The sequence below is a fragment of the Indicator indicator genome, chromosome 9 (genome assembly GCF_027791375.1).
Source record: "Indicator indicator isolate 239-I01 chromosome 9, UM_Iind_1.1, whole genome shotgun sequence".
Lineage (NCBI taxonomy): Eukaryota > Metazoa > Chordata > Aves > Piciformes > Indicatoridae > Indicator > Indicator indicator.
Genome location: NC_072018.1, coordinates 10266771 through 10288240, shown reverse-complemented (window position 1 = coordinate 10288240; position 21470 = coordinate 10266771). Strand labels below are relative to the sequence as shown.

Below are 21470 nucleotides of genomic sequence, written 5' to 3'. Positions count from 1 at the left end.
CAGAGCAGCAGCAGCAGACCTCTCATCACAGCAAAAGAAAAATACATCAAAACATTATCAACACAGCAGGAAGACAGGGACCATAAGGAAAATTACCCATTTTTAATATGGATGCCATAAAGCCATGTCTATTATTATAAGGGGGGGAAAGGGAGGGTAAAAAAGGAAGAAAAAAAATGGAAAAAAACCAAACCAAAACAAAACGACAAACCACCCAACAACCCCTCAAGTTTAAAGTCCTATGGGTAGGGAAAAAAAATTTATAAATAGATTTCAGCTAATTTATTTTTTTTCCCATTTGAGTTTACATACTCCTAACTGCAATTGTATAATTTTAGTTAAGCCTTGGAAGTTTTTACATTAAATACAACCAATAAATATTAAAATATAAGATCTATCAGCATAAAAAGTAATTTTACTAGAAAATAGGTACAGCGTGTTCTTTTTCCCTTCTAGGAACCAAAATTTCCAACCACTTGAGGATATGCTAAATTCTGCTATCAGTGGTGCCTCAGCATTATCTATGCTTAACCCTTATTTTACTACAATGTGAAGACTGCTCACAGCAATGATTTCTACGGCCTTTTGAAAATAAACACCATTTATACAATTACCACCCACACTTTTTTTCCGGAAGTGTTAAGTTCATGGCACCCACACAGATACAGGCAATTCTCAAGAAAGCATTTACAACTAAAGCATTTCCATCAGCAGAATGCAAATGTTGCTAGTATTTGGTTTGGTATTAGAGCAGGATACCTGCAGCTAGAATTGACATCTTACGATTTCAAAACAGGGTCTTCATTTACATACAAACATAGACTGTTCATGTTTTCAAATAGTCCATAGGTAATTCTAACTGGAAAAGATTTTAAGATCTCAAGCATTTAGAGTGTAATTTTTAACATTAGATTTTTATTTGGTTGTGGTGTTGATACGTATTTTAATATATAATGTTATAAATATTAAATGTTAATCTACTTGCTCTCATTTTAACCTAAGAAGGTTGCTTCATACAATGTTTTCCAAGGAGATTTTATTAAAACACAAGTCCAGTTAGTAGCTTTAAAATTACTAACAATAAAAACACAGAGAAGCAATAACTATCAAGGAGATCAGAAATGTTAATTTGAAGCAAAATAAATTGCAAGGCTGTAAAATGAATAGAATACTATTAGAAGTATGGGTAATGTTCAAGGTTAGAAACAGGAGGTGAAATCCTACCTATAGTATATGGAATTCTGTAAAATTTAAAGGAAAATTAGTATGTCTTTTAATTGTTCCAAACCACACCAGAGAATCAAAACCTAAAAGTACATATCAAACTATATGTTTCATTTATAATGGTTCATTTTTGCAGTTATTTCCTCAAGTTCTCATATTAGATGATCTGAGGTGACACACAAGAGCTTGAGCTCTGCAGTCAAAATTACATGCCCATCTTGATATCATTCTGATGCCACCTTTCAGCTGTGTTCCCTATGTAAGTTTAGTTCCTATGTAAATTCAGTACCATGAAGATAGGCTTTATTGATGGATAGAAATCTTCATGAGAGTTAGAATTAAGAAATGAGATGATTTATGTAAAAGTCTATTCTCTTGAATTAAATAAAACTAAGCATCAACTATTTGCTAGATTCAAATTAACTTACATCTAAGTGGTCACATTTAAATCCATTTAGCCAAGTACATATGCTCTATTAGGGACAAAAGCTACATGAAATAATGCAAGAGAGACTAAAGAAAGACAATGGCTCTTGGTTCTTTATATTAAAAATATCAGCTTAACTATGAAATATGAATTCTGTTGAGTAATTTCCTGTTCTTTAGATTGTAACTGAAAAAGTTTTATTAGGTTCTGAAAACTATACAGGATAACACAGGGACTGCCTGTTTTTTTGTCAGTTTTAGAGGGTGCTCCTTCTCTCTAAATCAGTTGTTTCTCGTGCATATCTTTTCCCAGTATCATTCCTAAAGAAATTTCAGCCATATGAACAGATTCAAAAAAAGAGCCAGTCTGACTGCAAAGACTGTAATATCCAAGGTATATCTGTGTAGCAACGACTATGGAGTTTAGCATTCTTACATTTACAAAAGCATGTATAAAAGGAAAACGTTCAGAGAGAAAAAAGCTGGCGTTAACAAAACAAAAACCAAACCAAAGTCCAATCCATCATTACTAGTTACATATTGCATATAAATCTCAGTTATTTAAAAAAAAAAAATGCTGAGTACATTAGTTTACCTGTGGTGTCCAGGAAACAGTGAAGTGAACAGGAAAATCCACAAGGCAAATTGGTGGTTCTGTTGGATACTGAGGGAAGAAAATAAATCAGTTTTTCTTTTCTTATTTTTTTCTTTCAAGTGATGTAAAGTCAGATTGGTACTGAGCTGCTAAATTTGATAACAGAATATGTATACTTCAAGCATTTTGAGAACTCAGCTCTTGGAGGAAAGAATATGTAAAGCACTTTCAGAAATGGGTCTGCATGTTAATTATTAAGAAATCTACATGTAAATCTACATGTTTTTATATATCAGTTTCCAATAAAGGCAGTAGAATCACAGTTTTCTTTGTTCAGTGGTCGCAATAACACATTAAAAAAAGAGACAAAAGCATCTTTTTTTATTTTTCCTTTAAAACATCTCCTCAATTACCTATACTGGACAGAAAAGTTAAGAAAACAAACCTACTCTCTCATGGGTCAAGAACTAATTTTCACTTAAACTACAATATTTGCACTGCTTGGCAATAATTTTTGATTTGAAACTGAAAGCAATCAAGGTATGTGAGGTATATAACTATTTAGAAAGAGACGAATGAACACATATCCAAAACCACAACAACTCCTCAACTCTCACCTTAAATGAAAAGATTTCAATAAGGAAAAAAATGGCTGGATTAAGAGAACTGAAGCTACAGAAGGTTTAATAACTCCAAAAATAGTCATTACTATTCATTACACTAGTAAATCTCCTCCTGTTACGCATCCAGTATGAAATCTGGGGAAAAACCCTGCTATTTTCTGAAAAATAGAGTGGAAAAGAAACACCAAATTACCAATAAAAGGTGCCTTTTCTAAGGGCACCTATCCAAAATTTTATTCACCTGAAAAGTTGCCTCCTTTGAACACAGCAGTTTTATGGAAATTGTTTTAATGGTGCATCAACTGCCAACACATGAAAATATTAGAGAATGTTATTTGGGGAAACAGAAGAAAAAAAATATCCCAGTTTCATCACAGAGTTAAACAGAATTAAAATGAAGGTGAACTTTGCTGCTTCCCATAGCCATTCTCTATCCAAAGCAAGCCTCTAGACCATAGATATTGTCCTTATTTATCAGGCATCTGGCAATTTACCAGAATTTTTTTCAATGTTCCTTTATGTTGTATAAAATGTAGTCCTACAGTAATCAGTTTCAAATTGTTTTCTATGGCAAACACCAAAAAAGACTTCCCTAAAGCATTCATTCTTCATTGCTCTGATTTTAATAATCATCTGGTGCGTTTATGGATTTCACAGAAATTTATTTAAACTTGCTTTCTAATTAGCTTTCATTTGCGTTTTCTGCTGGGTGTCCACTTTCTGAAGACAGCTCCAACTGCTTGAGTATCTTGTGCTTCACTGTTTTATCAAATCAGCAGCAGACAAGTTAAATAACAGTGACAGAGCAAGAGAAATGGAACATCTACTTTGGACAGGAGGTGGTTACAGCTTAGAAATCTATAGCCCACAAAAGCTGTTACAGTTTCTTTTATTGCAGTGATACTTCTCTCACATTGTAGGTATTATTTTTATGAACTACTTTATTGCTTGCATAGAAATGAACTTGTTTTCAATGTATAAAAGTATGCCTACAACAAAGTCAGAACAATTTTACTGTGGGATTGGTTTTAGGACTCCCTCATTTAAATCCCAGCAGCACTAGCCAGTTTCTAGGTTAATAAATTCATTTTATGCAGGCTTTTATGCAGTGCTTTTGAACAAGTGCTTGCAAACAGATTCTACTACCTTTAAGTTATATTAAAACAACCCAAAACAAAATACCTACAGCACTTTTCCCCTGCATTTTTAGTCAAATCTTCTTTAGAAGCACAATATTATACTGTGTGCCAGATAACTGCCAAGAACGATGCAGTGATGGTTCTGTACATATGTACAGAATTATTACAGACCTTGCAGAGGGAAATCCTGTATAAAATAAGGTAAGTGATTCTCCAGGAGACAGTATTTTAAAATACTACACCAGAGCTTATCACTGACATCATGTTACTACATTTACACTCAAATGCATGTCAGAAAGCATCATGTTATTCTTTAGAATAATTTAAGCAACTATTAAACAAAAAAAGCATATTTGCAGTCAAATAAATCAGAAATCTATTTCACAAGATGTAATCTGAGCATTAAAAAATACATCCTGAGTTTTAAGTCTAATCATTTACAAAGTTCAAATGACTTGGCTAATATACCTATGACATGACCTTTCTCAATTCTTCCATGTTTAAATTGACAACCCTACGTTTCCTAAACACTTTTAAAATACAGTTTATAGAGATCAAGGGGTTTGAAAAGACAATTCCTAACTTGCAGCACATTAAGACAAGGATTAACAGTTGGAACACTGTGACAATGCATTAAAGGCAAGTCCTTGAAACACATATAAATTGTCAAGAATGAGAGCAAAGGAATAATTAGGAGATTATCTCAATACACATGATAACCTTATGAAAAAGAATTTGCTAATTACTGAAGTTTTTTTCCTGTGAACATTGTCAGCAGGAATTTTGTTGTATGGCATCTATGAAGACAAGGCTAAATAAATCCATTTGTGAGAACACAGACATGAGCCTGCAATACAAGCTGGCATGGGGTTTTGGGCTCCCCAGTTCAAGAGGGACAAGGATCTGCTGGAGAGAGTCCAATAGAGAGCTATCAGGATGATTAAGGGACCGGAGCATGTGCCCTACGAGGAGAGGAGGAGAGGCTGGCAGCCCTGGGGCTTTTTTAGTCTGGAGGAGAGAAGACTGAGAGGGGATTTAATAAATGTTTATAAATATCTTGAGGGCTGGGTGTCAAGAGGGAGGGGACAAGCTCTTCTCCATTGCACCCTGTGTGTACCTAGGAGTAATGGATACACACTATAGCACAGGAGGTTCCACCTCAGCATGAGGAGGAACTTCTTCACTGTGAGGGTCACAGAGCACTGGAACAGGCTGCCCAAAGAGGTTGTGGAGTCTCCTTCTCTGGAGACTTTCAGGACCTATCTGGATGTGTTCCTGTGCTAGATTCTATGGTTGTGCCCTGGCAAGGGGGTTGGACTTGATGATCTTCGAAGGTACCTTCCAACCCCTGACATCCTATGATCATCATAGCATTAATTTATAAAATAAGTAAGTAAATTTGATGATTATTTGTTATAACAGAAACATTGGATAATCTAGCTTCTTTATAACACTATATCCTTAATCGTCAGGCAGTGCTTTCTTCAGCTATTACGAGTATCAACTTCAGGTATCTTATTAATATAGAGAAAATAGGCTATTTAGGAACAGAAAACTGTTATCTCAGATCCCCTTATGGTACAGTGATAAGATTACCAGAACCAGACAATGCTTAAGTGTAATAAAGATTGACCAAGGCAGCTGCACTTTTATACTTCCAAATGGTTAAAACACTTTACTTCAGTCATCATAAAATCAAGAAACTAAAATGAAAGGGTAACAGGCTGCATTGAGTTTCTAGTGTCAGATTCTAACTATGGGACAGCAGCTCCTTATGAACAATAATATAACTCTGCTTGCACGTTAAACAGACCATAATTATATTTCCTGGTTTATTTTTTCCACCAATGTATTAAATAACGGACTGACTAGCAAATTATGTATTCATTACTCTGTACACGTAGGATAGTTCTACTCTCTTTAAAAAATCCACTTTAGTAATCTCAGTTCCCAAATAGCTCTTTTTCCACAGGCTCCCATTCTGCCCTCTAAGGTAAAATTAGCTTGTCTTATAAAACTAAAAAATGACTTGTATATAAAGGAATACAGGATGACTGTGAAGGTGAAATGTAATCTTACAATACTGTATCTCACCCCTACAAGATTATTAGTTCAGACAACGGACCAAGGATAGTCTCAACAACATTTAGACACTTTTGGATCCACTTTTTCCCCTAGACTGATGTTCTGAAGACAACAGCTATCGACCATACAATTTTCATCATTCAGCCTCAATATTCATAATTTACAATATGAGATTTATGCTTGAAATGAGAAATTTTATCAAGAAACATTGCAAATTCAGTTCAGTTCCAAGTACAGGTAGACATCATAGATTTGCTCTGCAAACACTGTCAAAATCAGTCAATTATTTAATTTAAATATTTTTAATACTTCTTTTTAGTGACTTTTTTTAATAAGGAAGTCACTTCGTAGTCAGTTTTTCATAAACCTTTGTATCTCTAGATGTAACACTAAGACTTGGTAAAGAAACAACCCAACATACTCTAATTCTCATTATAGTCATAGTTTCTGGATAGAGTGATAAAGGAGTGTATCCCAGATGGCTTTGTCAATAATTCAGTTAAATAATTGCAGTATCAGTGTTTATGTGATACACAGTATCATATGAAAAGACTCTTAATGCAATTAATTAATGCAATATTGAAATCCAAATACTCTATATTAAGAATAAATCTCAAAACACAACCACCACCATCTTGCAAAACAGACATACCAACAAACCAACTCTCTAAAATCCTTATGAAGAAAAATCCATTTATTTCAAGGAAGCCTTAAAACCTCCCATATAAGTTCACCTTTGCATTTAACTTCAGAGTGATGAGATGCCGTCGACCACAAGAGTCTTCAGCTTTTAACTTTATTGTGGTAAGACCAGTATCCACATATGTAACTCTGAAAAAGAAAACAAAACTCTAACAGCATTGTAAGAAGTACAGTTTGAAATGTCTGCAGTACTCTGATTAGCCTGTTACAAATATTAACCAGAAGTCCTATATGCCAACGAATTCTGCTGTTCTAGATTTACTGCTGTTAATGCACCAGCCCACTGCTTAATGCAGTCATATATCCTTGGGTTATTTACAACACGTGTCAAGGCTCATGCTGTGGTCAGTGATCACTCCATTTCAGTTTTCCATCACAGGAACCTTTGACATACACAGCATGTTCCTGTCAGCCTCTACTTATGTACACATTAAACTTCCTGTCAAATCTTTGATACATTTCTGTGCTTTCTTACTGTATGAGACTTTTATGCTCTTGATTTGCTTTTCTCTTCAATGAAGTTCTCTTTTATTATCAATACTATTATTATAGAAAATTCAGTGGATATTGGTTCATATTCTGAAATTGATTTTCTGCAGAAAATGCTACCCAAACAGGTACAAAATGAGTTATTTATGATGATCTGCCTTTGTTTGATGACAGTTTTACACAGTATACATGCATTCAACCAACTAGCAAGTATATATTAAATGTAAATAAGTTTTAAAACTTCTGAGAGCCCCTGACTCTTTCCTTAAGGTGTCACTGATTTGTGCTTCACACAACGAAGATGAATACAATTGTAAAATACATTGCTGTCTAGAAATACGTTCTGCTGAGTAGCTTCAACAACTGCCAAAAAGGTTCAGATTTCTCCATTTATTTACCAGTGAACTGGGTACACAGATATTATGACATTTTTACTATGCCATTGTTGTGTGAAGATAAAAAGCAGTCCAAGATTACTGTACAACTTACACCTAGACTGATGGCAAGGCCTATCAAAGTTCAAAGAAAGCATGTGCTTGCTGGCCTAACTAACAGGTTTTTTTTGTTGTTGTTTGTTTTGGGTTTTTTTTTTTAACCATGACATACTAGCCCCATCACTGGACCTAGAGGATGACGGTCATGCCGGGTGCTGTGATTTAAGCTTTCCCAGAACCCAAAAGCCCAAATGGAGCAGATTTAGACTGCCTCCCCTCTCCCTTTTTTCCCAGTAGGGGAAAGCAAATTAGGCAGGAGAAAAGAGAGGCAAAAATCACAAAAGAAAGAGTCTTGAATCAATTTGGAAGTAAAAACGTAAGTTTAAAAAATATAAACGGCATTTGAGTAAAAAGAACTTTACAAAGGTATAAGAAAAAAAGGTAAATAAAAATATATACAAAACTAGTCACAGCTGGCAAAGGATTCTCTTGATGCAAACGTGGATTCTCTTGAGATGCAGTTCTTAGGAGTTTGGATGCAGCATGGAGCAGGCCCTACCACATGCTAGCAGGAGCAGCCTCTCAGGCAGGTGAGGAGCAGGAGCCAAGAGACAGAGCCAGGAAAATGGCTTGGTGGACAGGGAAGTGGAATACACTTTGATGCAGGGACCCCTCCCCTGGGAGAGAGAACCAAGTCTCTCTCCCCAAAGAAACTCTCAGGTTTCTTTGTCCAGCTGGGGGCTAGGTTCTTTTCAGTCCACCCCCCTCCAGGGCTAGATGTAACCTGACACACTGGGAAAAAAATGCTTCTCTTTCAACCGAAATTGTCAACAGTTGTAGAAGCCTGTGTATGAAAAGGCAGACATACACCAAAAGGGTAGGCACATTCATTGGAGGGAAGTGAAAAAAGGAAAATAAAATTATCTGCATAAATGACATAGCCTCAATATCAGGGAATTGAAACACAGATGGAAAAAGTAGTACTGGCTGGGGAAAGAGATGTATTATTTCATGTTTAATGTCGATTATCTTTAATGCAGTATTAAATAGTTCTACAGATTCCTGGGAGAATTTTGACATTCCTTTTCTCCATGACAGTTAAGAGAAATACAAATCTTGATAAAAGCATAATTCAACAGTAGTCAATTACACTTCATTTATTTAGAAAAAAAAATTAGAGCATCCTTCCTCTAACTGGAAAAAAAAAAGAGCAAATCCAAAACATTACTCCTTCGTTCCAACTTTACCTCAAAATCAAATCAGTTTTATGAAGATAAGAAACTACCTATATCCCACCTCTCCATTTACTGTTGCCTAGGGCAGGGAAATCCCAAATCAGCAGCTAAGGCACAGAATGGCTACTGCAATAAAATACATAGCAGAGTCCAAAACAAAGCACAATGGGTGCTTGCATCAATGCACTGTGAGGTTAGATATCAAAAAAGAGAAAAAAAGTAAAAGGGATGCTGTCAAGATATTTAGGATTTAAAATTATGACAGTCATCTTGTTTAGATCCCTTTTTAGGTTTCAGAATGTACAAATCATTTTAGCTTAAAACCAAACATTTTTTGCAGTTCCTTACTCTGTATTGGGTGGGAGTGATCAAGATTGAAAAATTATTTTTTATTTCTTAGATAGCAATAGACAATTATCTTAAAAATTGATTTTTGAAATCCTTAAGGGTTTGATACTTTTCCAATTAGTTTAACCTAACCAGCTCTAAGATAAATGTATATAAGTGTGTGTGCGCCTATTTATATATTTAAAATGTAAACATATGCACACCATATATAGTGACAATGATTGCGTTCAATTGTACTTGTAAGGAACCCTCACATTCAGTTTTCCTGAGTGCAAATTAAATGAACTCTAAAAGTAAGGATTTGGGAGCAGTATTAAGAACACCATTAGTCAGGGGTATTTTTTTTACATAGTTTTAGAATTAATATATAAGGTATATTTTAAAACTAGTTTGAAATGCGATTTCTCTGAGCTTAGAGATAACATGATAAAAAGGAATAAAAAAAAAAGCCCTGATCATTGCCAGATCATCACCGAGCAGCCCAAGAACAACCTGTTCCTTATGCTGGATATGCTTGGCACCAATGGCTCCTTGGTACAAGGAGCACCACTACAACCCAGACCAATGTGGAAAGTCTTACGACTTCTACTTAATTGTGACTTCACTAACTAGCCACTAGTAGAAGACCACTATTCAAGCTACACAACACAACACCGTTCAAGTATTATTGATTACACACCACTTATTTAAGAGGTTTTCTGGTTAAAGTTTCTTCCCTTTCAAGCTTTTCCACAAACAGGAACACCAAGGAATAAAAACCTCCCCAGACAAAGTGATACAAGGCTGAAGAATGCCCAGAATTAACTGGCATGAAACATCAGGGTGATAAGAATCCTACAAACATTTTACAGCAAATAATTTACCTTCCCAAGACACTGCCACTGAATCAACTACAGAGATTGAGACAACAGTAGAAGAGCTTTTCTTATTATTTAATATTACCATGAGTACTCTTCTCCCACCTCAGCTGACTAGATTTGTGCTAGTATTTTTCCATGTTCTTAATATGAAAGAGCTTGAATCCTCAGCTTTTTGGACACACTTGGTGCTGGAAATTTAGTACAATTTTATAAACATGTTGAATTGTGACTTTTGTGTACAAGGTATTTGAATATGAAAGTGTATTTGACCTAAATTAGGTCAAAAAAAATCAAGTTTTCTGTATCAGAGAAAATGATTATATCTAATTGCAGATGCCTATCAATTTACAATCATTACTGCTTGTACTTCCAGTGGTGAAGCAGGAAAGAAGTGCAAGATCATTGCAGATAATCTCTTCAATTTGTTTCAGAGAAACTTCACATATTCCTTCTGTGAAAGCCATTAGAACATCCTAGATTTGTGCCATATCTGAGAGATTCTTAATTCACTTCTGAGGTAAAGTAACCAGAGCTTGTTGCTTTGAATATCCTTCAAACAAAATATCCTTCATTTTTTCCATTGGATATGGATACAGTCAGCTTCCACCATGACCCAAAACTCATTAGGTTAAACTACATCTAGGGTCCACAAGAAGTCAGTCCTTTCTTAAGAAAAATTCTGATAAAGCTGGAGGTTTCTCAAGTTGTTGGCAGTGATTGACCTTACTGCTGGTAATGAATGTAGGCTTATTTTTCTGCTTAAAGACCATACCAGGATGTATTTAACTAACATGCAAATACTCATCACCTGCAACTCAAAATCACTCCAGGTTAAAAGCACACTACAATTAGAGGTGTAATGTACTTAAAATCACCCACATTATACACAGTAAGCCAGATCAGATCCTCCATGCACAGCCTAACCCTTTGATTAATGATTGACTTCCCCAGTCAAAAAATCCCAATCAAATAAGAGACTTTATCTGTAATGTAAGTCAGTCAAGATTATGTGACTACACTGGTCAAAAGTACAACATAAAGTGTGCCTACATGAAGACCATCTTGCCTCAAAATCAGGTCAAAAATCTGCCCTAGGAGGATGCCCTCTAATAAAACACTGATAAAGCTTTTTAATAATAAACTGCTTTAAGTTTTGGCGTACAGAAATATCAGGTTTGAAATAAGATATTAAATTGTATTTTCAAAGTGTACTTATAGCATACTTACCTTTATACTATAATACATTTTATATATTTTTATATTTAAAGCGTATCTACCATCTGTCAGTGACTGTTTTGCTGCCATCAGCTTTTGGAAGTGTTTTTTTTTTTTTTGTTTTGGTTTGTTTTTTATCTTGGGAGAGCAGACAAGACTCAAAATTTACTTCCCATGTGTTTGCAAAATCTTAATATTCTCAGACCTGAGTTTGAGAAATTGGAGCATGTCATCAGCTGGCACAACTATATATTTAATAATCAAAATCACTGAGAAAACCTTCAGCTGATGTGCCTTCAAAACAAATTCCTACTTAATCACCTGTTATTTATTTATACAGAAATCAGGTGAGAAAACAAAAAACCTTTTTCAACTCAAGGCTTCTTTATTTATAAAAAAAAAAAAAAAACACTACCAAAAAAAAAACCCCAAACACTTTTTAAAGTTAACCTGTCATCCAAGACTAAGGTAGATTTGGTTTGCTGAAAATTGCAAATACTTTCTTAACTTTCATGTTTGAAACAGGGCAGCCTGTCATGCAAAACTCCTCCAACATCCTACACAATCTTTTGCCTTAACTCCTTGAAAGAAGGCCCTGTAAGATTAATTGCATATTATTAAAGACAGCCTTAAAATGTATTCCCTTAATGCCTTCCTACATAGAAACACTCTCTCTTTCAACCCCAGAGAGGTCTCCTGGAGGTTCTAGAATAAAGGACAGAAATCACCACATTCCAAGCTCTCTGCTGGAGAAGTAGACGACTCAATGATGGCACTGCATGGCAATTGCCAGTGGTGGCAAAAATGATGGCAGTTAAAGCCTTTCAAGTAAAAGTCTGCAAAACAAGTTTTACTGGTTTCTGAAGTTTCCACACAGACCTTGAGTGTTCCATCACGTGTGTTGCTTCAGATAGGAAGTACAATGAGAACAATCTTGTTTTACTCTGTAGGACAATGAAATTAAATTTATTCTGGGAGCTCATCTGAGAGTTTATGGGACTGTGCATAATGCAATGTTTGCATTAATTCATGACCCTAACGAGAAGGCACTCAGAGGGCAGCTATCTGTGCATTTCCCTGAGAAGATCTGAACTGTAACTTCTTTTTCCAGAGACTCAGTATCTGTATTGATACTATATGTACAGTATATACACAGAATTATGGTTTTGGATGCACTGAGCCCCAGCCCCAGGTGACATAGTTCATACTTTGCAATAGTTAACTGGAAACATTCCTCTGATTCCCCAAACATGGTGTGCTGGCATAGTTTTTAGAGAGTAAGGAATGCCCCATCTCTATTGGAATCCACATGGATAGCAAAAACTCCCAAAATATCTGAATTTCTTGTGGGTGTCACAAATAGCTGGCTGCTTTGAAGTTTTGGATTTACAGCTTTCCCCCTCTAATCACATTTATTTCCTTTCTGTAGATTAACTATGTTATTCCTTTGTCTAAGGAGATCCATGTGGTATAGAGCAAGATAGAATTGTTGTTTAAAAATAAGTATTCTAGTTCCAGAAAATGGTAGATTGTTGTTTCATAAAAGCATAAAGGTACATAATAATGAACCACAGCATATGGAAATAGTCATAAAAAGCTGTACAAAGTAGGGAAAAAGAAGGAAAAGAACTATGAAAGCAGCATTAAGTTTACTATGCCAACAGTTCACAAGTCAGAGAAAAATCGATTTCTTAGTCGTAGCATCTCACCTTTCAGCTCAGTTGAGACTCAAAAATATACCTGCAGTTGATACAAGTTTGTTGTGCTGCCTTTTTTAAATTAGAAACAAAGCAGAAGAGTTTTTAAAGAAAAACGAGTTTCTGAACAAGATAAAATAACAGAACAAGTACATTTGATATGTTCAAATCAAAAATAGAAAAGCAGATCAGACATTCTAAATATAACAACTGTTAAAAAATAAACATACTTATTCCAACCCAATATTTCTATCTCTCTGACAAGGCAGGAGTAGTATTCTGGTGGCCATGGTATATGCAGGTCTTCTGTATTTTTTAGAGCAATTTCCTATTTAAAAGAACATGGAAAAACATAATTAAGAGATTTCAGTATTTTTGTATCTATTTAGTCATGCGATTTTCACAATTCATTCAAAAACATTAAGCTTATGTGAAATTAACTGTATGCTGCATTTGTTTTGTTATAGCCTCCAGCTAAAGCAGACAAAGAAGCTGTTTGGTAAATTACTTCGGATAGCAGTAATGAAAACATCTGCAACTTAAAAAAACCTACAGATGTTGACAACATAGTCTTTAGATGCAAATATCAAACATGCTTCTTTTTCAGCTAATAAATCTGAAGTCAAGCATCTTGACTAAAAGAACTTTCTTTTGAAATGCTCTATTAAGCCCACAGCTGTCTCCTGGGCTCGAAAGCTACAAAAGACCACACATGTATGAACCCCTCCATATTATTTTTTCAGTACCTAGATAAGACTTTATATAGCAATTAAAAAAATATTGAAAGAACAGCCCACCCCCTACCCCCCTCAACACAAAAAAAAACCTGTTTCTGAATTTTAAGAATCATAGGATACTAGAGAGTTAAGTTTTGGTACAGACACTCATAAAGTATATTGATATGCCTGAAAGAGAAATTTTTATCAAAAGGCAATGCCATGTTAAGAAAAAAACAAAATCAAAACCCAAATCATGTTTCACATTTGTGTATTGCTGCTTGTCTTTTAAAAGTTTACTTAAGTTAGAATTATGCTTATGAGACAAATAAATTATTAACAATTTTAAAGAAAATAAATACTAGATTAATAAAAGCAACACAACAATAATTCCTGCGAGTTCTCCCATAGTGTCTTCTGTTGTTCTTACTATCTGCACTGAGGGTCTCTATTTTACAATTTTTAATAAATTTTACTGTGTTCTCATTTTCTGAATGCTTCTGAATTCAGGCAAATAGTTCAGAGTAACTACTGTGAAATATTCCAGAACAGCCACATATAGAGAGTTTTATTCAGCCCTCTTTCAAGCACCCTTGCCTGGTTTACTGTAATCCAGTTTGCTAGTATAATCCTTGCTAGGATTTTAGTTTTTCTATAACATTCCAATTTCAAAAAAGTACAGTCAGTTAAAATACTAAAGGATATTTATACAAATATTACATGAACAGCACACATACAAAGCCACTTCTTAAATACATAAATCCATCTGCTAAGCAGTAAACCATAACACTGCAAGTAAAAGCCAAAGCTATAAGAACACCCCATCTCACATGTATTTATTGTAACTTACCAAAACAGTTTGCAGCTCCACCATAAAACTGACAAGATCTGGACATCTGTGCAACCTCTGGAGGGAACACAGTATCAGTTCATTTTCTCCAGCTCACAACTTTCAGTGGGAAATAACTTCAGCCTAACTGGTTATTTTTCTAGTATTGTCAAACTAGCCAGTTTTAAAATCCCAACCATTTATCATGTTTAAATATTTCAATTTCAGAACAAATCTCCCAGAGTACAGGAAACTGTACTGAAAATTAACTATCACCTGCATCACAACATGTCACATTACTTATTTATGGAGACTTCACAGTTTATGTTTTTATGAAGACTTTAGTCTTCACCAATGAGAACAGAAACTTTAGAATCACTCAAAAATGTTTCTTAGTTGGTTAATTTCTCCGTAAGAACTCTCCAGACTGATCTGCTTTTAGATGATGTACATGATTAAGGATCTCTATCTTCTGATGCAGTACGTATTTACACTTCATTTCCTCAGCTCTGACATTTGGTTACTCACAATTCACAACAATGCAGGAAGTCCATGGGACACTCTTTCAACTAGCAGTGTGGCAAGGGTACCTCCTCAGAAACAAAATATACTTCCATGACCGCAAGGCTGTGGTATCACTGCACCAAAGTTTCCTCTGGATAGAGGTTTAACTGTTTACAATACAGAATGAGCTAGATCTAGCAATAATTAATATGAATTCTTTCCATGAGGAACTGTTTTTTAAAAACTAAATTAAATATGTATAAAAGGAAAAACAAACACTGTTTCCAAAGAGAGTAAATAAAAACTTCAGTAAAATTTTAGTAGTCATTTTATTAAAAACTGTCCTTTCTTCAAAAAAATAAAGCTTGAATAAAAATATTTACTAAATTTTATCTGTCTCTAGACTGACCTGCAAATCCTCAAGCATTTCAAAATAAGTTTGGCTATATAATGACAGAAGAGTTCTTTACCACTTTCAGAATAGGTATGTGAATATAAGCTCCTCAGAATTGTTATACATTTAACAGAAACGGTTTTAAAAGCTGTATACCTGTTTTAAGATATGCCGATATCCATGCAGTATCTTCTTTAGGTGCCAGCTACACTCTATCCTAGACAAACAGGATTTGGTATGAATTTTAAATTCACAGTACATGACTTTTAAGACAGAGCAGAAAGTCTGCTACACAACAGCACAAAATATTTTTCTCAAAAAACAAAAACCCAAAGTAAGCAATGCTTCAAAAATGTCTTTGAGTTCCATATACGTTATTTAAAAATTTCAAATGTCACTATCCCAAAGTCCATTAAAAATTCAACAAAAGCCTGTTCCTTGCTGAAAACAACAGCATCATTCTTGCAAGCTAGTATAACTTCACAAAATATACCAATATTTAAAAGTTATATCCTGAAAATGTCAAAGTTACCTGTAATGTGGTTTTAAGTATCTGACCTAAAATGAAGTTCACAGCTCAGGGCAGGCTGGCCTAGGCAGAGGAATGTAACTAACCCATGTATGTTGCATACACACAGCCCCCTACAGATTACCATGACAAACATTCACAGTAATAAGAACAGAGCTCTTAAAGAAAAGTTGGGTAATTAAAATTAATACAGAAAGAACAAATTGTTAGCTATGCACATGATTGCTTAAGTTTACAACTTTGCACCGAATTTTCTGTTTCTCAAATAATGACATACAAATAACCCAATTTAAATGAACATTTTTTTTTCCCAGGGATACTGATTTATATATAAATACAACCAATTAATTACCACAGATTTCAAAGTTAATTAACAACGAAATATTTTCATATAGGCAATGTTTATTGTCAGCACTTATTAACACTAATGCCGTACAATTTTATTGCAAGGTTAAGCTGAAACTAGTAAGAATTAATTACCAACACTGATATTGGAAAAAATAAGAATTATTAATATGCACATCCATCATTGCTTTTATAAAAATAAACCTTTTTTTACATACTTACAAATTGCTTTCATAAAACTATATTACCTTGCATTTTTCAGCTGAAAATCCAGAGGTAGCAGTATCCTGATATGGAATTCTCTACCCTTGAAAACAAACATGTAGTTAATGTGAAAATCAACAAATTAAAATATTGAGACTGTTGTAGGAAGTATTGCCCAGAAGATAAGCTACTAAGAAAGAAAGTCTGTCTTATCTTTCAGGACTATTATTCAGAACTTCTTTATTTAGGAAAAAAGCAGCATGAGTGACAGATAGAAATAATGCTGATTTTAATTCTGAAGTTGAAATACTCTTGATCACAGTATTCAGTAAAAACTCATCAGTGCATCACATTTCATAAAGCAAAACTAACACAGTTAAGATAAAAAAAAAAAAAGATTATCCAAATCTGAACAAACCTAAAAACTACAATTTAATCCAAGTTATGCTGAAGTACATGAAAGACTGCCTTCAACTCAAATAAAGTCAAACCAGACTCTTCTCATAAAAGTACTATACTAAAATGGAACTTTGGCACTGATCCACAAGGCACATCAGCAAGGTTTTGGAAATTGTAGGCAGAGTTCCAAGAAATGCCCCGATAGTGAATCCACGTGGGACAGTTCCTAAATGCCACCTACTCACATCTTCAGTAATTGTCCCTATTTGTGATCCTCCTACTTTGTATGTGAGGAACAAAATAAAGCTGACATAAAGGCTTGTGAGTAGGTTTAACTCCTCTCTAAAGGAAAGAGGACAGTTAATTCATCTAAAAACTTTTATCTAGATTCTATTCCATCTCTATTCCACCCTGAATTATGTCCATGAACAAAACCAGATTTCCTCCTGGGATTAGATACCTAATCGAGTAGATATTTTATCTCTGTGGTGGGTTGAAAATTTTCCAGGCACAGCCTGGAACTACCACAATCTCAATTTCAGAAAGTCTTTCAATACTGTTGCCATAACATCCCAATAGACAAACTGGAGGATGAACTAGATAAACTGACAGTGAGGTGAATTACAAAGGGCTCAAGGGGCTGTGATCAGCAAGAAGTCCAGCAGAGGCCCCCCAACTACAGGCACACACTAGGCTCCAGTCCTGGGGCTGACAGTGACCTTCATTAATGACCCAGATGATGGGACAGGATGCACCTCACTTAGCAAATTGGCATAATATACAAAACTGGAAGGAATGACTGATTGACAGTATGATTTTGCTACCACTCAGTGCAACTTCGGCAGGCTGAGAAAATGGTCTGATAGGAACCCCAGGAACCTAGGAAAGTGTGAAGTCCTGCACTGGGAAAGGATTCACCCCATGTACCAGCACATGCTGGTGGCTGACCAGCTAGAGGGCAACTTTGTAGTAAAGGACCTGGTGGTACTCATGGACATGCAGTTGACCCTGAGCTAGCAATGAACCCTTGAAGCATACAAAGCTTTCTGTACTGCATGGGTCTGCACATTTCCAAAAGGTCGAAGGGGTGATCCTTCCCCCAGGTTGGTGTTTATGAAGTACACCTGGATTGCTGGGTCCTCAGTACAAGAAAGGCATTGACATACTGAATTTAGGCCAGTGAAGAGCTAAGAAGATGATTAAGAGCTTGAAGCATGTCTCAGGAGGAGAAACTGAAAGAGATCGAAATGGTTAGCCTTGAGAAAAGAAGGCTCAAGAAGGATCTTGCCAGTGTACTGTGATGGTTTGAAACTGTCTTTTAAATTTTTCCTTTCAAATAGCTGATGGAAGAACACTAAAGAACGGTGTGACCAGACTCCAACTGACACGCTAACAGGATGAGAAACAATGGCTACAAGTTAAAATGCAGGAAATTTCACCTACATGCAACAAAAAAACCCTCAGTAGCAGTGAGGTTGGTCAAGCACTAGAATAGACTGCCTGATAGAACAGTCTCCATGCTTAGAGATATTGAAGACATGACTGGGCATGGTCTTGAGCAACCTGCTCCAGCTGATCCTGCTAGACGACCTCCTCCAGAGGTTCCTTTTAATCTCAGTGTTTCTGTGATGCCCACAAGCAAAAAAACAATACCTGTTTCACAGATGAATAAAGACTACTGGCACATCAGTTGCTTCTATCTGCTCTAAAGTTGATGCTTACTAACTGCTGAAATTAAACACATAACCTCAAACTTTGGACATTACAGCCTTAGCCCTAATTAAAAAGAAAAAAAAAAAATCACAGTTGAAAAAAGGTGCTCATACCCACATCTTAATCTCCTTGATAAATCCAGGGTGCATTCTAACACATGGACCATTTGAAGAATTGCATCTATTACAGTAATACAAATAAAAACACACACTTGCAAGTGTCATGTCAAAGTTGAATACTGGACTCCTGAATTTTGACTGCAGAACTACACTTTTGAAAACACAAGCATGACCCAGACTATAATCTACAGGAAGACTGGAGAAGGACTTTTCATAAGGGTGTCTAGTGATAGGACAAGAGGGAACAGTTTTAAACTGAGGGTATAGTAGATTTTGACTGGATCTTAGGAAGTTCTTCATTACGAGGGCGGTGGGACCGTGAAATAGACTGCCCAGGGAGATTGTGAACACCTCCTCCCTGGGGGCGTTCAAGGCCAGGCTGGATGAGGCCTTAAGTAGCTGAGTCTAGTTGAGAGGTGTCCCTACCCCTAGGGGAGAGTTTGGAGTAGATCTCCCTTCGTAGATCTAAGATCCCTTTCAACCTAAGCAATTTTATGATTCCATGATATTTTTTTACTTTTACAGAAAGAAAATCCTATGTTTTTTCTAACTGAAAACACACTATTAAGAACTGTCCCTGTGGTCTGTGTGCACAAGCATTGTGTGATATTTTAATGAGCCAGAGCTGTAGCATCAATGCATAAGGCCTCCGATGTCAAAGCTGGCTTAAGAGCATCCACTCTCAACCTGTCTTAGGTGCTGTTCTCCCCGCACTGAAAAATACAGATGCTCGGAGGGACCATACAGCTACCTAAGCTGTAACAAACACTAATACCTATGCTTAGTCATTTGCGTCAACCTTTACCCTAGGCCCTGAGCGTGGGCACGTTTCACCTGTTGCAAAACCACATTTGCCAGCACAAAAATCCCACCCACAAACCATTAGCGAGGCCACGCCACCGATAAACAAACAGTGCTAACTCACGGGACCGTGACGCGAGCACCTCTCCAGAGCACCCTCACAGCACACGGCCAGGATGCAGCTTTAGGAGGGCACCACGAGCCCTCCGCCCTCACCAGTATTTCCTGCTTCACAAGCCTGGTGTCTCCGCGGTCGACCAGGAAGCTGCCAGCACCAGAGAAGCGGGAAGCGCCCCCCCTCACACAGACCAGGTCCCAAGGCTGCCTGCCAGTGCAGGCCTCAGAGACAGAAGAGCTTGTCACGGAGTAACGGCCGCCGACCGGGTACCTGCGCGGCGATGAAGCCCTCGTAGGCCGTCCCCTCCCGATTCTGAGGCAGCAGCAGCGGGCACTGGCGGAGCAGAGCTCCCGAAAGCGCCATTCCTCTTCGCTGCGGCACAGCCGTTCAAATCCGACGCGCTGCTGCGTGAGGCCCCGCCCCGGGCGTCGCACGCGCCTGAGGGGGCGGGAAGGGCGCGCGGCGCGGCCGTTAAAGAGGGCGCGCGCTGGCTGTTGTCTGGGTGGGGGGAATTGTACGAGTTGTTGCCTGAGGGGGGTGATGGTCCTGTGTGGACTCTCGCGGTGCGCTTTCTAGAACTCTTGAGAAACTCCGTTTCTGAGGCAGGATGAGCTGCGGTCCAGACCCAGGGTTTTCTCCCGCTTTAGTTGCCTTGAGGGGGTAAATGTCCTATAGCCAGGTGAATCTTCGAGTAAGGCTCTTAATATGTAGCCAGCTACACCATGCAAGCAAGGTAAAAGGTTGTGCTTGGCTTGATAGTCTTCTCAGAGTTATTTGTTGTTTCTAGCTGCAACGCAGTTTAGGGTGATAATTTCTGCACTCTGATGCTTGCTTGAAACCTCATTTTTCTGAGGGGGCTGCCACTAGGACCTGACTGTTACTGTGTTTTGGAAGGCTTGAGGAAAGAGAACTTTCAGGCTTATTGTTTGAGGAGGCCTTAAGTCTTTGCATATCACTAAAGCTGGGCAACACACAAAACATGAGCAGTTTCTGCCTAAATAGACATGTTTGAGAAAGAGAAGAGAGTTTTACAAAGGGGTAAGTAACTTACCTAAGAAGTGTGTTTGCAGAACTACCAACTGAACCTTGAGAATCTGTGAAGTAGCAATCATTGTGAACAAATGCAAATATTAATTTGATTAGTATGCAAAATATTATTAAACTTTGTAGAAGGTCATATATTTACAGACCAGCTGATAAGGCCTCCACTGTTGAATATGGTATGCATAACCAAAACATCTTGTCAGCTTTTCCAGTTATTAATCTCCAGTGATAGAGGAGGTTATTTCTCCCAACACATGTTGAGTTATTCATATCTTTAAACCTGTGTTTCTCACTATGGAAATGACTAAAGGTGGCTCAGTAAAATGTAGAAAAGGCAATATTAGCAGAAGCTCAAGTGTTCCAGGCTAGGGAACCTGAAAATGGCTACAAGTTCTTTCTGCAAGTTTTTAGGGCAGTCAGAGAAACATTGCCTCTGCTGGGGACAGCTCCATACCTGTGAGACAGGACTGAAAGAGAAGCAAAGAAAACAATAAATATGCTTAGATCTGCAGCTGAATCTTGTTTCCTTAGCTTGGGGATTGTATGTAAACAGGAGTAAAAAGGAGTCAAAACCTTTGCGGTTTTCTGTTGTTGTAGTGGCTATAAGAAATACAGCTCCTATGTGACAGCATGAACATGAAGCCTTGTTTGCTCCTTTAAGCTAGATGTTAAAATATCTCATG

General features: G+C 36.7%; 1 protein-coding gene across 2 annotated transcripts in view; it reads right to left on the bottom strand.

Moving 5' to 3' along the window:
- FANCL (FA complementation group L) overlaps window positions 1-20106 on the bottom strand; it is a 30245-nt gene extending 10139 nt beyond the window's left edge. For both annotated transcript variants that reach the window (XM_054383874.1, XM_054383873.1), the window contains exons 1-7: window positions 20014-20106; window positions 16638-16696; window positions 15672-15732; window positions 14639-14695; window positions 13303-13400; window positions 6827-6923; window positions 2246-2314 (exon numbers count right to left, since the gene is read on the bottom strand). In XM_054383874.1, coding sequence (XP_054239849.1) covers window positions 2246-2314; window positions 6827-6923; window positions 13303-13400; window positions 14639-14695; window positions 15672-15732; window positions 16638-16696; window positions 20014-20106 — 534 coding nt within the window. The remainder of the gene's footprint in view (window positions 1-2245; window positions 2315-6826; window positions 6924-13302; window positions 13401-14638; window positions 14696-15671; window positions 15733-16637; window positions 16697-20013) is intronic.
- Window positions 20107-21470: the final 1364 nt, after the last annotated feature.